The sequence below is a fragment of the Crinia signifera genome, chromosome 3 (genome assembly GCF_055691185.1).
Source record: "Crinia signifera chromosome 3, ASM5569118v1, whole genome shotgun sequence".
NCBI lineage: Eukaryota > Metazoa > Chordata > Amphibia > Anura > Myobatrachidae > Crinia > Crinia signifera.
This window is the reverse complement of record NC_139219.1, coordinates 55278335-55293801: the sequence shown is the minus strand read 5'-3', so window position 1 is coordinate 55293801 and position 15467 is coordinate 55278335. Positions and strand designations below refer to the sequence as shown.

The 15467-nt window shown below is 42.9% G+C and overlaps 1 protein-coding gene across 3 annotated transcripts in view; it reads left to right on the top strand.

Moving 5' to 3' along the window:
* MACROD2 (mono-ADP ribosylhydrolase 2) overlaps positions 1-15467 on the top strand; it is a 1799128-nt gene that overhangs the window by 668465 nt on the left and 1115196 nt on the right. For all 3 annotated transcript variants that reach the window (XM_083175826.1, XM_083175824.1, XM_083175825.1), the window contains exon 5: positions 4810-4926. In XM_083175826.1, the coding sequence (XP_083031952.1) occupies positions 4810-4926 (117 nt within the window). The remainder of the gene's footprint in view (positions 1-4809; positions 4927-15467) is intronic.

Sequence of the window (15467 nt, the reverse complement as noted above, 5' to 3'; positions counted from 1 at the left end):
CATTCACACATATATCTGTTGGGAAAAGTTGTTAGTTACCTGGAAAATACGCCTTAGGCGTTTCTTTATATACACATCTGAACATAATTTCATGCATAGTGATTTTACCAATAAACTTTACAGAAGCCATTTCTGCACATGAGAAATAGGCAGCAACACAATCTGCAATTCTAAAGGCATCGTTAGAATTTTAGAATGCAATGAGGAGGTTAAACCTATAAGAAGCTGCATATTCTATTTTTAAAGCAGTTTTCTGAAGTTGATTACAGTATTATCAGCAGCAGAAGATAGGTGTGTTACAAATACAACAGACGTGCTAAAAAAATACACCAGGTGTGTTGTAAATCCACCAGACGTGCTACAGTCAGCGCCTGGGGCGCTCTGATGCCCCCCCTGGGGGGAGAGTGCTCCGATAGGACGCTGTACAGGGTGGGGGGGGTGTGTGCCGGTAATTGCGGCGGCAGGCTGCCGTGGCATTCCAGGGGGGTGTTGGGTGATGCAGCGACCACCGCTAAGCAACTCCAGGGGTAGGGAGGAGGATCTGGTGATGCGGCGGCCGCCACTTAGTCAATCCTGGGGGGGTCGGGGAGTTGTGGCTGCCGCCTGTGTCACTGACCTCAATGGGGGGGGTGACGGGACCTGCTGCAAACTGGTGCCCTCCAGTGGCCGGCGCGCTAGTCAAATGCCTAGAGCTGCCTAGTGGTGGTGCCGGCCCTGGCTACAATATACAATACCATGCACTATCCACTCATTACTATTGCTGTGTAATGGACTCCACACAACTCATGGACCAATTACTGGGCCTGTATCTGATTTGCTCGCACACGCCTACACCTCTGCGATTTTGCTTCCATCACAAAGGCTCACAGATACGCAGATTTCGGTGCAGAAACGAGATGAGAATGGCCGTGGCAGCAACGGTGCTGGCGCCATGTGTCTCTCTACATACATGATCGCAGCTGAAGGCATAAACTAGTAAAAAAAACAGGGGTGAACAACGATATCATCTTCTATGCAGCTTCAGAAGAGATTCTTCCTAGGTGTCACCAACCCCTAAAAGAACATGTGAAAAGGAAAGGTTTTGGAAGAGACTCTTTAGGAGGCGCATAAGAAAGTGCGTGAAAAGTGGCACTATTAAATTGTGACTTTACGTGATAACATAATATATAAAAAATAAAGTGAAGTAGATTATAATGAAAAAATTCTTGCCTGATTTTTTTGATGGTTATCGACTGTGTCCCTTCTTTTGAATAAAGATGCTCCGTGTCGGCACTGATGCCTCTTGCTGAAGACTCTTGACTAACCTGATATATTGAAAATTATTGCACAATGACTTTTGAAACAATGGGGCAGATGTAGGAAGCAGTGATAAGTGAAGAGAAGTGGCCCATGGCAACCAATCAGCACTAAAGTAACATCTATAATTTGCATAATATAAAATTATATAGAGCAGCTGATTGGTTGCCATGTTACCATGTGCCCTGGCTTACTTCTCCTCCCTTATCACTGCTTCATACATCTACCCCAATGAGAGTATAACTCCACTATCACCACAACATTTAATTGTGGGCAATACAATATTAATGAAGAGAATATCAACCTATCATCACTTCTGTGATACAATGCAAAATAATACTGTGCTGCAAATACCAACTCAATCAAACTACTAATACTCTGCTTTGCGCCACCATAGCTAACTTATGAAGCAAGTCTATTCTGTACACAAAATTGAAGGGGTCCAGTCAATTTAACATTTTTTTCCCAAAATGGCTGTAATTATAGCAAATGTTGTCCACCCAAATATCAGACTGACAAATGGCACTACCGTAGCTATTGTGCAGTCGTCTCAGACTCTGAAGGGTGTTCCGTTACTATTCTGCGTGACTGAATCTGATGCTTCAATTAGTTTCCGCTAATAGGAGAACTAGATATGACCATGTGTGACCTCGATGATCCCATCAAGTTTGTGTTGATCCCAGAGTTTGTTGGCATGAGGGAATGAGTGAACTCTCTGCACTATGCAGATTAGCACAAATGTCTCTATCGTTCCCTGAGAATTTCATAGGCAGAGATCACAGGCTGTCTGCTCCCAATGTGTTCGCTGACAAGGCGTATTGATATGGTGTGACATTCCCGTGAGGGCAAGGCTGGGCTATATCATATCACAGGACAATGCTCATAAGATGCCATTGGTCACAGACAGTAATGCATATAGACTCTCGGCCTGAGGAAATATGTGTCAACTATCCCAAGCCTGGATGTATAAAAATAGTATTACGCGAATAGCATAAGTAGCATCAACCCAGCTTTGCCTGGATGAGCCCATGCTATTCTCTTAACCCTTTGTGGCTCCCTAGTATTTGGCAGCACATCAAAAGTCTAGTATAATTGTAATTGTATTGCACAGTTATCAGTTTAATGGCTCAAACTACAAGCCTTCAAGATAATCTTATTTCCTCTGTTGTGTATGTGCGCCTGCTTATTCTGTCATGGCAGAAGCATTACAATAACTTTGAAGTAAATATTAGATAATTTCTGACAAAACGGTTGCAATTAATATCAAGGTATCCTTGGATGGGGGTAATGAAAGGCTCCAGTCTTCTGCTTTTAATAAATTGCTATCAGAAAATTGGCCGAACCGTTTTTGGAAAGCCATGCAGATTTAGAGATTACTTAAAAAAAAAAAAAAGGATAAAAAAAAATAACATCAGTCTCTTTGTCATTTTTTTTTAAATGTTACAGATAATTTTTATGTACATGTATTTAAGCGTGTATAGACTGTGGTTATACAAAGGGAAGTTGTAACCATGTTTTAGCTAGCATTTCTGTTTGTGCTTTTACTAGCAATGTATAAATCTATAAACCCTATTAAATATTTGCTTGCATGATAAATACAGTACTGTATGTCCTCAAGGCTAATAACACAGGGTTGACGACTTTTGTTATCTCCTCTCCAGGAGAAGCCCGGAGAGGAGACTTTCAGCAAGAGTTCTTGGGGGGCTTGAGCGTGACATCATTAAGCCCCGCCCCCTTGCTGGAAAATGACCCCGTTTGCCTATCTCCGCAGAGGGGGTGGGGCTAAATGATGCGATTATGAAACTTTAGCCCCACCCCCTCCCAGAGATCAGCATATCAGGTTAGCTAAGTGCCATGGTCAGGGGGGAAGGAAGCCACGGTCAGGGGGGATGGGGGGGGGGGGGGGGCGAGTGGGGGTCCCCCAGAATCCGGGAGGGTTGTCCACCTTTCCAGGGGGCCGGGAGGGGGACACGATTTTCCAACCCTTTAATAACACATTGCTGCTGGTAGCTGCGCATTTCAAATTTGCACTGTTAGTAAATAATGCTGACACAGTCGACATGGACATCGCCATGCTTCGGGCTCGGTGCCTCGTATGCTCGGCACTCTGTTATATTCTCCCTCCACGGCCTAGTGGATGGTAGGACATGAAATACCATCTGTCGGCATGTCGGCTCAAAAAAAAGTGAAAAACCCATGTCAACCTTCCCAATGTCAACCTAATGCTTGTGTCGGCCTATTGAGCCTGTCAACCTGAAGCCATGTCGGCTTTTTTCATGTATGGAATTAAGGCTTGTCAACCTTCACAGCACTGCAAATAAGTAAATAAGCAATAATAATATATGGAGGGGTATTCAATTAGCTGAGACGCAATAACACATGGGATCCCAGGGGCAAATGCAGGATTTTCAAGGGGGGGTTTCTGTACATGTATGCACATGATATGTGTGTGTAATTTTATACAAACACACACACACACACATATATATATATATAAACACACATACATACTTCTGTACATATACATACATACATACATACATACATAGCACACACATAGAATACATAAAACACCTTACACATATAGCATACATACACATTTTTTATGAATTACGATGACAACTATAGTGTGGTGATGGACATACAGTAGGCGTTGATAAATAGGTTAAGGCTGGAGAAAACATCTACTAAGAGATCTACTAAGGGGAAAATGCAGTAAAACCCCCATTTTACCGCATTTTCCTCTGTATTAAAACCCCACTGTATCATTGCCGCATAATAGGGTTTCGCCACCTTTGGCTGGCGATAACCTATAGAAGCTTATGGGCTTCTTTTCGCGGCCCGCCGCCTCCACCGTAAACCCGACGACCCCCCTCTCCCCCTCCCTCTGACTTACCTGGTCTAGGTCCTCCTGGACCCGGAAGGTAAAACCTTCCTCCCCCTAGTGACGCAGCCGGACGTCCTTCCGGCTGCAGGGGGAGGAGGTGGCGCCGGAGACAGTCTGCTTAGCTGTACCCCGGCATGAGGGGAGCAGAAGGCGGCATGGAGGTGATGGATACCCCCCCGCACACCACATTACAGGTATCGTGGGGGCCTCCGTCACCGCATCGCGATGCCAGCCGCATATGTTAGTACATATGCGCTGGCATCGCGGCGGACGGGCGGCGAAGGGCAGTGATGTATATTAATACATCCCGCCCTAACCCTTTTATAAATGACACTTTAAGAAGAGAGCCCTCTATATAATTATTCTCCCTCACTTTATATTTTTCTGTCAAGTATTCAATAATCTATAATTATTCTGGTTGAGCTGTTGGTATTAGGATTTCCTTCATGTCGAAAGGCATAACCTTGTTTTCATCATTGTTTGTAAATATTTTCCTTCTTAGAAATGCACATATTCAGGATATGTTGCTTCCAAGGGCACCGGTACATAATTAGCGATTGTGCAGTTGGAGTTCTCTCATTCTCTGTGGAATGTACTGACAAGCAAATGTTTTCTGTTCCTTTCAGTGGACGGCTGTATACACAGAGCTTCGGGGCCTTATCTTTATGACGAATGTCGCATGTTGGGAGGCTGTACCACCGGACAAGCGAAAATTACCTGTGGGTATAAACTGCCAGCGAAATGTAAGTCCTTTGTTTTATTTCTACGCCTAGGTGCTTATGTATGTACCAGTGCAGGGGTGGTTTTGTGTTTTTTTGCTTGGAGATAATGTGTTATTCATGCTGCCTAAAGCAATATTGCTAACTCTATATTACACCATACTTCTGCACAAATTACAGGTAATTGCTAATACTTGGTGCCAGATTTGTTACGTAATATGGTAAATTCACTAAAGCATACCTTGCAGCCATCTAAACTACAGTATTTACTAAAGCATATCAAGTGAAGAGAGGCATGCGAGGGGATATGGTACACTAATTGGGGTCCATGTGCTCAGGTGTTGACATTGACACCAAAAATTGGTAAAAACTCATTTCGACTTTTTTGAGGTCAACCTAGACATTGTCATCTTGATGTACCACACCCCTCCACCAGCGTGATGTGTAACAGGGGCCTAATGTGCGGCCACAGCTCAGTGTGATGTGTAACAGGGGCTTAATGTGTGGTCACACCCCTAGCATGACTTGTAACCGGCATAATGTGGGGCCACACCTCCCAGCATGATGTGTAACAGGGGTCTTATGTGCAGACACACCCCCAGTGTGAAGTGTAACAGGGGCTTAATGTGTGGCTACAAACCTAGCGTGATGTGTAACAGGGGCATAATGTATGACCACACCTCCAGCGTGATGTGTAACGGGCATTATGTGCGGCCACAACCCCCAGCTTGATGTGTAACAGTGGCATAATGTGCAGCCACACACCCCAGCGTTATGTGTAACAGGGGATTAATGTAAGGCCACACCCTCAGCATGGTGCACAAATTCCCACTCAACATCCTCCCAGATGTTTGGAGGTATGCTAAAGTTTATGTTTACAAATGTTGGGTTGCTTCCCATAGCTTCCCATTAACTTCAAGGATTTTTTTTCCAGAATGTTTCAGATAAATGAAAACCAATAACATTGGTGGCTATGAGAAACACTTCCACTTTTGCATTCTCTCACTTCAATAAAATGTATTTAGTGAAGTCTTTTTCCTTTGCTGGGATTATTTTTCATTGAATACCTGCCAACAACAACAACAGCAGCAGCAACAAGGGATTGTACAGGATACGTCCTTAGAGACCACTCACAAGCTTGTCTGTCAGATCAATCATCAGATGTAACACTTGTCTGACATCCTGTACATTCCCTATCCTGCCTATATCTGCTAAACCACAGCCATCCCTTAGCCCTGCCCTTTCCATTTGTCACAGAAGCTAGTCAGTTGTCACCCTTCTCCTGTCATCATTATCTGTCTCAGCCTAAACATCACCCACAGCACATGCAATGCTTGTCAGGCTTCAGGCTTACCCAAAATGGCCGCCTACGTATCTGTAATTTATGCACAGGTTTTATGACCCAATAATAACTTTTATTTCAATGAGCAATTTTGTCATTTTCTTCTTTGTTGTTTTTTTTTGTTTTTTTTAATTACCACATTTGTTATTGCTGTAGTGAACCTTTTCCTTAACATATAATTTCCCTGTTACTAGCATCAATACAGTGTTGCTATATATATATACGTAAGCTTAAACAGAGCCCTATGTTTACAGTTTTACCTAATGTTATACACATATAAACATATCAATAATTAATTGACCTATTTCGTTCACTAAAGACTAATGCAGTGGTGGATATTTGTAGCCACCTACTTGCATAATAATAATATACATTGTAAATGATAACTTGGTATATTAGATAAATGATCTTGCTCAAAGAAGCGAACACTTGGTAATATCTGACTGCTTTGAAAGCAGTTGTTTAAAACAAATGCGTTTTCTCTTTTGTATATGCAGATTTGTGGATAGTGCATACTTTCATGCCCGGAGAGATCAAAGTGATATATTGTGTTTTCAGCTGCTGAGCAAAGGCTGAGTGACAATTACAGTGGAGGCATCTGTCACATGTTAGTGCTGTACAGCTAGCGGAATGCAGTGCTGGAATCTGTCTGCCGCTCCGAAGTGGACTGATCATGAGAATAGTCGTACGCAAAACAATAGATTTCTCAGGCTTCAATTAGACAGCAAATACAACCGAAAGTCTAACTGTATGTTCTTGTGTAACGCGAGCTTAAATTGCATTTAATAATTCATGATTGCAGACCACAGGTGGGGAATATGACGCATTTGTGTCTTTTAACTATCAGATTAGTGTCAGTAAAAGGTCATGTCAGTCGCATTGTCTGTTTATGAAAGGATACATATCAGGATTTCATGTTTTACGCGCTGAGGAGCTGAGAGTAATGGCTGAGGAGTATGGCGGCAAACTGTACATTTTTATATGTGGACTCTATTTAAGGGGTTGTTTTATCAAGCGGTGGAGAAAATGGAGAAGCTGCTCATTAGCAACCAATCTGCTTTGGTTTACTATTTATAAGTACATTCTATAAAATAATAGATGGAAGCTGATTGGGAGATTTCTCGGTATGCGGTCCCTGGGTCGAAAGTGACTAGGTCAGCACCTAAGAATGGTCAACATACCCTGGGTTGACAATGGCATAAGGTCCACACAAGCTTAAGGCCGACACATACATTGTCGACATGAGTTTTTCAAGTTTTTGTTTTTTTAGGTGGTTTTTCCATAGTTTACTATCCAAGTGGGCATAAATTGGGAATATAACAATGGGCCTTATTTTGGTTCATTCTTTTTGGGTGAGTAATTTTGTTTCTGTGCAGGGAAAATACTGACTGCTTTATTTTTACACTGCAATATAGATCTCACTTTGAAGTAAAACCCCACCCAAATCTAATTCTCTCTGCACATGTTACATCTGCCCCACCTGCAGTGCACATGGTTTTGCCCATCTAAGAAGGATTTTGTCAGAAAGAATGAACAAAAATAAGGCCCAATGTGACAAGTGCAGCAAGGCTCCGTACCCGAAGCTTTGCAAGCGCACGCGATACACTTATACAGTGTCCATGTCAACATAGACCCAATAAAAAAAAAAAAAAATGTCAACCTTATTCATGTCGACCATGCCCACGTCGACCTACAGCTTATGTTGACCTAGGGTATGTTGACCATTCCTAGGTGTCAGCCTAGTGACTGTTGACCTAGACATTGTTTATCATCTATACCGTAACCAAATTTCTCCTCCATCCTTTTCACAAATTTATATTTCGGCCCCTATGTATGGAAATAACTGGGTTCTTCAATAAACCTTAACCCTTTGAGGTCCGCACCAAAAAAAAAAGTTTATTATAAATGGATTTCTCAACCGTTTGGTAGAGGCCTATATCTCAAAAACTGTGTGGTCTCATTGTAAAAAACTATTGATTGTTGTTGGTTGTTGTTAATATTATCCTCAGTGAATAAAAAATGCAAAGAACATTTTTTTCCTTTGCTTTTTTTGTGGTGCTGACCTCAAAGGGTTAAATAACTCTTCAAGGGCCAGATTAAGTAAATCATAACATTCTGTGTCCGGAACAAACCCAGTTGCCATTCAAGGGGAGCAAATACATTTATATTGTTTATCCGCAGGGTAAATACCTGCTGCTTTTGCATGTAGCTCAAATATGTTAGTTTTATATTTACCCTGCATAAAGGCAATATGTTATCATGTTCAGCTTGCAGCTTTAAACAACCAAACTGTGACCTTCACACGCCCTTCCTTTTCTGTTATCGCTACATCCCAAAAAAGGGTGATGGAACCTCTATAGCGGAAGTACAGCTTACCCATAATTCTGTTCTTGTACTCATTCATTGTGCTGAAGTATAAGTTTACAAAAGGAAAATACAATAGACTGTGCTAATTAATAAAAGAGAGGTATTGAAGAAATGCCAGTAACCTGAAAGTAGAACATGATTTAATGAAAATATAAATGTAAATAAAGATAAATAGCAGCTGAGGTTAAAATCAACAGGTTTACATATATTGTGCACATATAAAAATAAGATAAAAAAATATATTTAGGAGTGAAAAAAATGGGGGAATTTTAAAATTCTTAAAGTGACTGAGAATTGTGTCCATACGGTACCGTATATTTATGAAAGAGTCCCGCTGGATGGGGGGCAAAGATTGTTGAGCCCACTTGGATCCGTTCCTATTTTGCCTCACGTTTAGAGGGCCTGGATGGCTGGGGGAGGGATAAGCAGCTTGATGTTTAAGGAGTGAGTGGAACTCCTGCTGTTCCTCAGATGCCAGGGAATTAACCTGGTTATGGATGTTCTCCCCAAATAGATGCCAAAGTAAGGTCTGGAGGCTGGTCCGGTCTCTCAGGTGGTAAAAGCTTTGTGGTCTTTGTAGTAGAAGTCAGTCACTTTAAGGGTTCACCAACGCGTTTCGCTCTATGGTAGAGCTTTTTCAAGGTGTGTGCATGGCTGCATTCAGAGGGTTTAAATACCCTTCTCTATTTATGAGGGGGCGGTTACGGTAAACCTTTTCATGCATAGATGCCAGTAGTACAGTGGACAGCTGGTCATTATCACCAAGATAAACTCTCTTTTGCCATCAACTCATGTCCTTTTCTTTGGACATCTATCACACTTAATAGGTATGTCACCAGGAAGCAGCTTTTAATTCCTTATTTCTGCATTTCTCCTTCGATGCTCCCTTCTTGATCTCCTATTTCACATGTCCAGCATCAGAACAGAACTCTTTATATACCGATCACCATGTGCAGATCCTGGCTGAGGGGGTGGGAACCGTGAACCCTTAAAGTGACTGACTTCTACTACAAAGACCACAAAGCTTTTACCACCTGAGAGACCGGACCAGCCTCCAGACCTTACTTTGGCATCTATTTGGGGAGAACATCCATAACCAGGTTAATTCCCTGGCATCTGAGGAACAGCAGGAGTTCCACTCACTCCTTAAACATCAAGCTGCTTATCCCTCCCCCAGCCATCCAGGCCCTCTAAACGTGAGGCAAAATAGGAACGGATCCAAGTGGGCTCAACAATCTTTGCCCCCCATCCAGCGGGACTCTTTCATAAATATACGGTACCGTATGGACACAATTCTCAGTCACTTTAAGAATTTTAAAATTCCCCCATTTTTTTCACTCCTAAATATATTTTTTTATCTTATTTTTATATGTGCACAATATATGTAAACCTGTTGATTTTAACCTCAGCTGCTATTTATCTTTATTTACATTTATATTTTCATTAAATCATGTTCTACTTTCAGGTTACTGGCATTTCTTCAATACCTCTCTTTTATTAATTAGCGCAGTCTATTGTATTTTCCTTTTGTATCCTCTTGCAGGGGAGTGACAACCCCCTTTTTTGGTACTGCAGCTTGCATTTTTGCAAACCAGGTCTAGCTAATTGCGCCCCTACCTGATATCTTCTTATCAGCTCTTTTTCTACCTGAAGTATCAGTTTGCCTGACTCGGAATGCATGCAGTAATTCTTTTATTTTGGGTACCATCAATTTCCTGTTGATGTTTCACATTGATTTATTAGCTGTAGTAAATCACCCCATGTGTACTCAGGGTTCATTAGCCTTTTATTGATGGGAGGATGTCTTACATTTTGGTTATTTACCAACCTGGGCAAAATATTTTCTGCCTCATTAACACTGATTGAAAATTTCATGACAATTATGTGCCATGATAGCAATTAAATGTAATTTATCAAGTCTCCAGACTGACGTGTGATTAAGATAATGGTATGATTGTGTTTGATTGCAGTTAGTTGGACCAGAAAGGATAGTCTGTTGTTTTAATGAACTTTTTTTTTATTATTATTGTTATCGCAAGTAATTATTTGAGCAGTATTTTAAAAATGGGTACATCCAAAAATGAAAACAGTAAGTTTTGTAAGCACTACAATCTTATAGGATGAAATGAATAGTACAAATATATATTTGTAGACTTAGATTTAAGTAAGACAGGGGTTGGAACTGAACAGACTTGGTATATCAAAAAATCATCAAATAAACCAATTCATAACTGTATAAAGACTTAATTACAGTGGTGTAACTAGATACATGTGGGCCCCATAGCAAAAGATTGTAAGGGCCCCTATTTATCACCTATTGCTGAAAAATGTATACATCATAAGATACTATGACAGGCAAAGTGTGCCCCTCTCAGTTCTGGGCCCCATAGCAGCTGCACCCTCTGCACCTATGGTAGTTACACCCTTGCTTTATTACAAGGAGGGTGGCCTATCCCAGGATCAGGATCGGTGGGATTCCGGGATTTGGCCCCAAAATGTCCGGAATTTCAATCCCAGACTGTGCTTGCACTAGCTCAGACGCTGCCTGGCTGTTCTCAACCGCGGTGCGCGGCCTGCACAGCGTGACTTGCCGCCGTAAACCTCCACCTCCTGATCAGCACTTGCAGCTCTCTCTCCTCAACGTTTCAAGTGGTGATTGACTCCTGAGACCACTCCAGGTGCCCGTCACACCCACCGACAGCCTCTTCAGGGCTCCGCTGTTGCCCGCCCCACTCCCCCAAGTAAGTAAATGTGGGGAGCATAGTGTTTTTCTTTTAGGGATGCAGATCCTGGGATTCCGGGAATCTCGGGATTGAGCATTTTTCAATCCCGACTCCCGAGATTGAAAAAATATCCCGGGATTTGCATCCCTAACTACAATTCATTAATATAGGGGCTGGTGGTGCTCCCAGATTCCAGTTACTAGTAACTAAAAGCAAAAATGAGTGCTGGAGGCTCGTGATTTCTTCAGTGCCTCCAGCACTAATTTTTGCCTTTAGATATACAGTAAGTTAACCAATAACACAAACATTTACAAAGATACAAGGAAGTTACAGCATTTCACAGTTTTACAGCAGTTTTACAGCATTAACATCTGGTCAGAAGAAAGTCCACCTATCTGAGGGGCAGATTTATTAAGCTCGGTGAAGTGATGAAGTGTCTGATTTTTATCACCGGCCAATCCGCTCCTAACTGTGAATTTACAGGCTTGGTTTGAAAAATGACAAGTAGGAGCTGATTGGCCGGTGATAAAAAACAGACACTTTATCACTTCACCGAGCTTAATAAATCTACCCCTGAATATCAACAGTCATATTGTCCATATGGCATTATTTCGATGTGCGAGATGTATACACAGGCAAAGAAAAAAATATTTACGACGCGCTAGAAACCATGTATAAAAATATAAATTTATTATGTAGAAACTCACTGGCCAGTGATAGAACACGGTATAACTCTAATTATAAAATATTATACGTGTGTACATCTTAGACATAAATACATAAACATCAAATATTATAAAAGACCTAGGTATCATGCCTGGATATTTTGGAGCCAGGACCTCAATATCTGTCCCAGTATAGTGGAAAGTGGGATAGTGTTTTTTAGAACTTCACTCAGATAGAGGATTCTTTGATTTCATCTGGCCAGACAAAAGAAAAAAACAAAAATAGTCTTTCTGAAAATTAAAAAAAAATATAAAAATTATAATGTAGGGACGTCCACCCTGTACCTTTAGCTGGTAAGCCGGTCAATAGAAGTAGTAGTAGTCGTGGCTTTTTATAGTAGGGAGCACGGGCTCTTTCCCACCAGGGATGGTGTGTTCGCTGAGTTGAACAGCTGCACAGTGGTGGATAGTGGAACGTCCAATATTGCGGAGAGATGAAAGAAATATATCTGCTCAATGACGCATTTCCCCGCCTCCGTTGGGACTCGGCGGCTTCCTCAGATTTTGAGCTGGAGTGTAAGCTACATGATTCACCTTAAATAGGGTATTTCCAGCTGTTTGCGCTTATGATTAGTGTTACTTCCGGGTACGGAAGGCATTTTGTCAACATTTTGAATATCGATAGTTAAAATATTTTAGGGCTAAATATAGGTTTAGGTTTGCGGGTAGACTGAACTAGTAAATAATATCATTCGGAAGTTTTGATTATCGATATGCACAATGTCCATATAATGAACATGTTGGCATTATGACCTTGTAGACATTTCTGAATGTCGGCATGTTGACATGACCTCCGTGTCAACATTTTTGACCGTTGACATTCTGCATGTTTACGCATGAAACTACTCCTCTTATGTTGCACCTATTATTTGTAAGTATCTCCTTGGTAAATTCAAAACAATGCTTTCATCATTTCTATACATTCTATAAATTTGATGAGAAGATACCAGTAAGTGCGCAATGGTGGCCAAAGCAGCCTCCTTTTTCATTGGCAGTCAAAATACCAGAGTCAAACAATGAAGGCAAGAAAGCATGGTATCTACTGGCCCTATATCCTCTTGAGTATGAAATGACAATCATTTACCTGGTAATAAAAAGGACATAAAAACCATTTATTGTCACAAAATTAACAATACATCAAAACTAAAACATGAAGGGGGAAATTTACTAAAATGGATTCGTAGAAAAAAGGTGTATTCGTAGGGAGAAATACACCTTTTTTTTACGAATTTGTATTTTCGGGATTTACAATCCCAAAAATACAACAATTCGTAGTCCTAAAGATGGAACATTCGTATTTGTAGTTACAAATACGAATGCCCTACACCATCGATAGGATACGACAGAAATCACCATTCAAAAGAATGGTGGTTTCTGATTTACTAAGCAGCCGTACTGACAATACGGCTGCTTAGTGGTGTGAAACACCCACGCAAATACGACAGGAAAATAGAACACCATTTTCCTGTTCTATTTGCGTTTTAGCCTGCACGGATCAGTCAGATCCGTGCAGGCTACAGTGTAAAAAAATAGAAAAAATAAATAAATAAAAAAAAAAACCGGCGTGGGGTCCCCCCCACAGCCGAAACCAGCACCAGGCTAAAGGAGCCGGGGCCGGTAATTAAAAATCAGGGAACCCGACAAATAGGGGTTCCCCGATTTTTAACAACCAGCCCCAGGCTCCAGGTCCGGGGCTGGTTCCCAAAATACGGGGGACAAAATGACTAGGGGTCCCCCGTATTTTAAGAACCAGCCCCAGGCAAAACCAGCCAGCAGGGTAATGCCACAGCCGGGGGGAGACTTTTTATACAAGTCCCCCCGGCCAAAGCATTCATCCCTACCGACCAGTCAGCCTGGCCAGGGGCCCTGGGGGAGTGGGGACCCCCCCAATAAAGGGGTCCCCCCCCTCCAGGACTTACCTGACCAGGCTGAAGCCTGGTGCTGTCCTCGATGCCCCTGGGCGGTGGGCATCGAGCTGATGGTTTTGTGTAAAAAATAGAATAAAAACCATTGTTTTTTACTGTGGCACTACAAGTGCCAGCAAGCCTCCCCAGCAAGCTGGGACTTGGATAACCACAAGTCCCAGCCTGCTGGGCATTAAAGGGCCCGCTGGGTCTTGTAGTGCCACCGTAAAAAAAATAGTTAAATAAAACACACTGACACCCGTTTTAAATAAAAGTTTAATACACACATTACATACATACTGATACTTACCTTTCTTGATCCCGTAGGTAGCCCTGGTCCTGATGTCCTGTGTCGTCCTCCAGGTCCATGTCGGCTGTCTGCGTCGTCCTCCAGGTCCATGTCGACGGTCCGTGTCGTCCTCCAGGTCCATGGCGGTGTCCGGGTCCGAAGAAATCCATGTTGGAGCTGTGGAAGGAAATCCTACTCACCTGTTCCTGCGCTGAAAAAGTCTTCTCTTGATCCGACGTAGTCCAGGTAATCTTCCTGCTGTCGCCGGTCCCCGCTGTCTCCGCTGTCCGTGCATCGCGCTGAGGAGAGATGCTGAAGTTTCATATTCGGCGCCTCTCCTCAGACTGAATTCTATTGGCCGCCTAGCAGGCCAATCAGGAGCCGAGAAAGTCGGCTCCTGATTGGCCTGCTAGGCGGCCAATAGAATTCAGTCTGAGGAGAGGCGCCGAATATGAAACTTCAGCATCTCTCCTCAGCGCGATGCACGGACAGCGGAGACAGCGGGGACCGGCGACAGCAGGAAGATTACCTGGACTACGTCGGATCAAGAGAAGACTTCTTCAGCGCAGGAACAGGTGAGTAGGATTTCCTTCCACAGCTCCAACATGGATTTCTTCGGACCCGGACACCGCCATGGACCTGGAGGACGACACGGACCGTCGACATGGACCTGGAGGACGACGCAGACAGCCGACATGGACCTGGAGGACGACACAGGACATCAGGACCAGGGCTACCTACGGGATCAAGAAAGGTAAGTATCAGTATGTATGTAATGTGTGTATTAAACTTTTATTTAAAACGGGTGTCAGTGTGTTTTATTTAACTATTTTTTTTACGGTGGCACTACAAGACCCAGCGGGCCCTTTAATGCCCAGCAGGCTGGGACTTGTGGTTATCCAAGTCCCAGCTTGCTGGGGAGGCTTGCTGGCACTTGTAGTGCCACAGTAAAAAACAATGGTTTTTATTCTATTTTTTACACAAAACCATCAGCTCGATGCCCACCGCCCAGGGGCATCGAGGACAGCACCAGGCTTCAGCCTGGTCAGGTAAGTCCTGGAGGGGGGGGACCCCTTTATTGGGGGGGTCCCCACTCCCCCAGGGCCCCTGGCCAGGCTGACTGGTCGGTAGGGTTAATGCTTTGGCCGGGGGGACTTGCATAAAAAGTCTCCCCCCGGCTGTGGCATTACCCGCTGGCTGGTTTTGCCTGGGGCT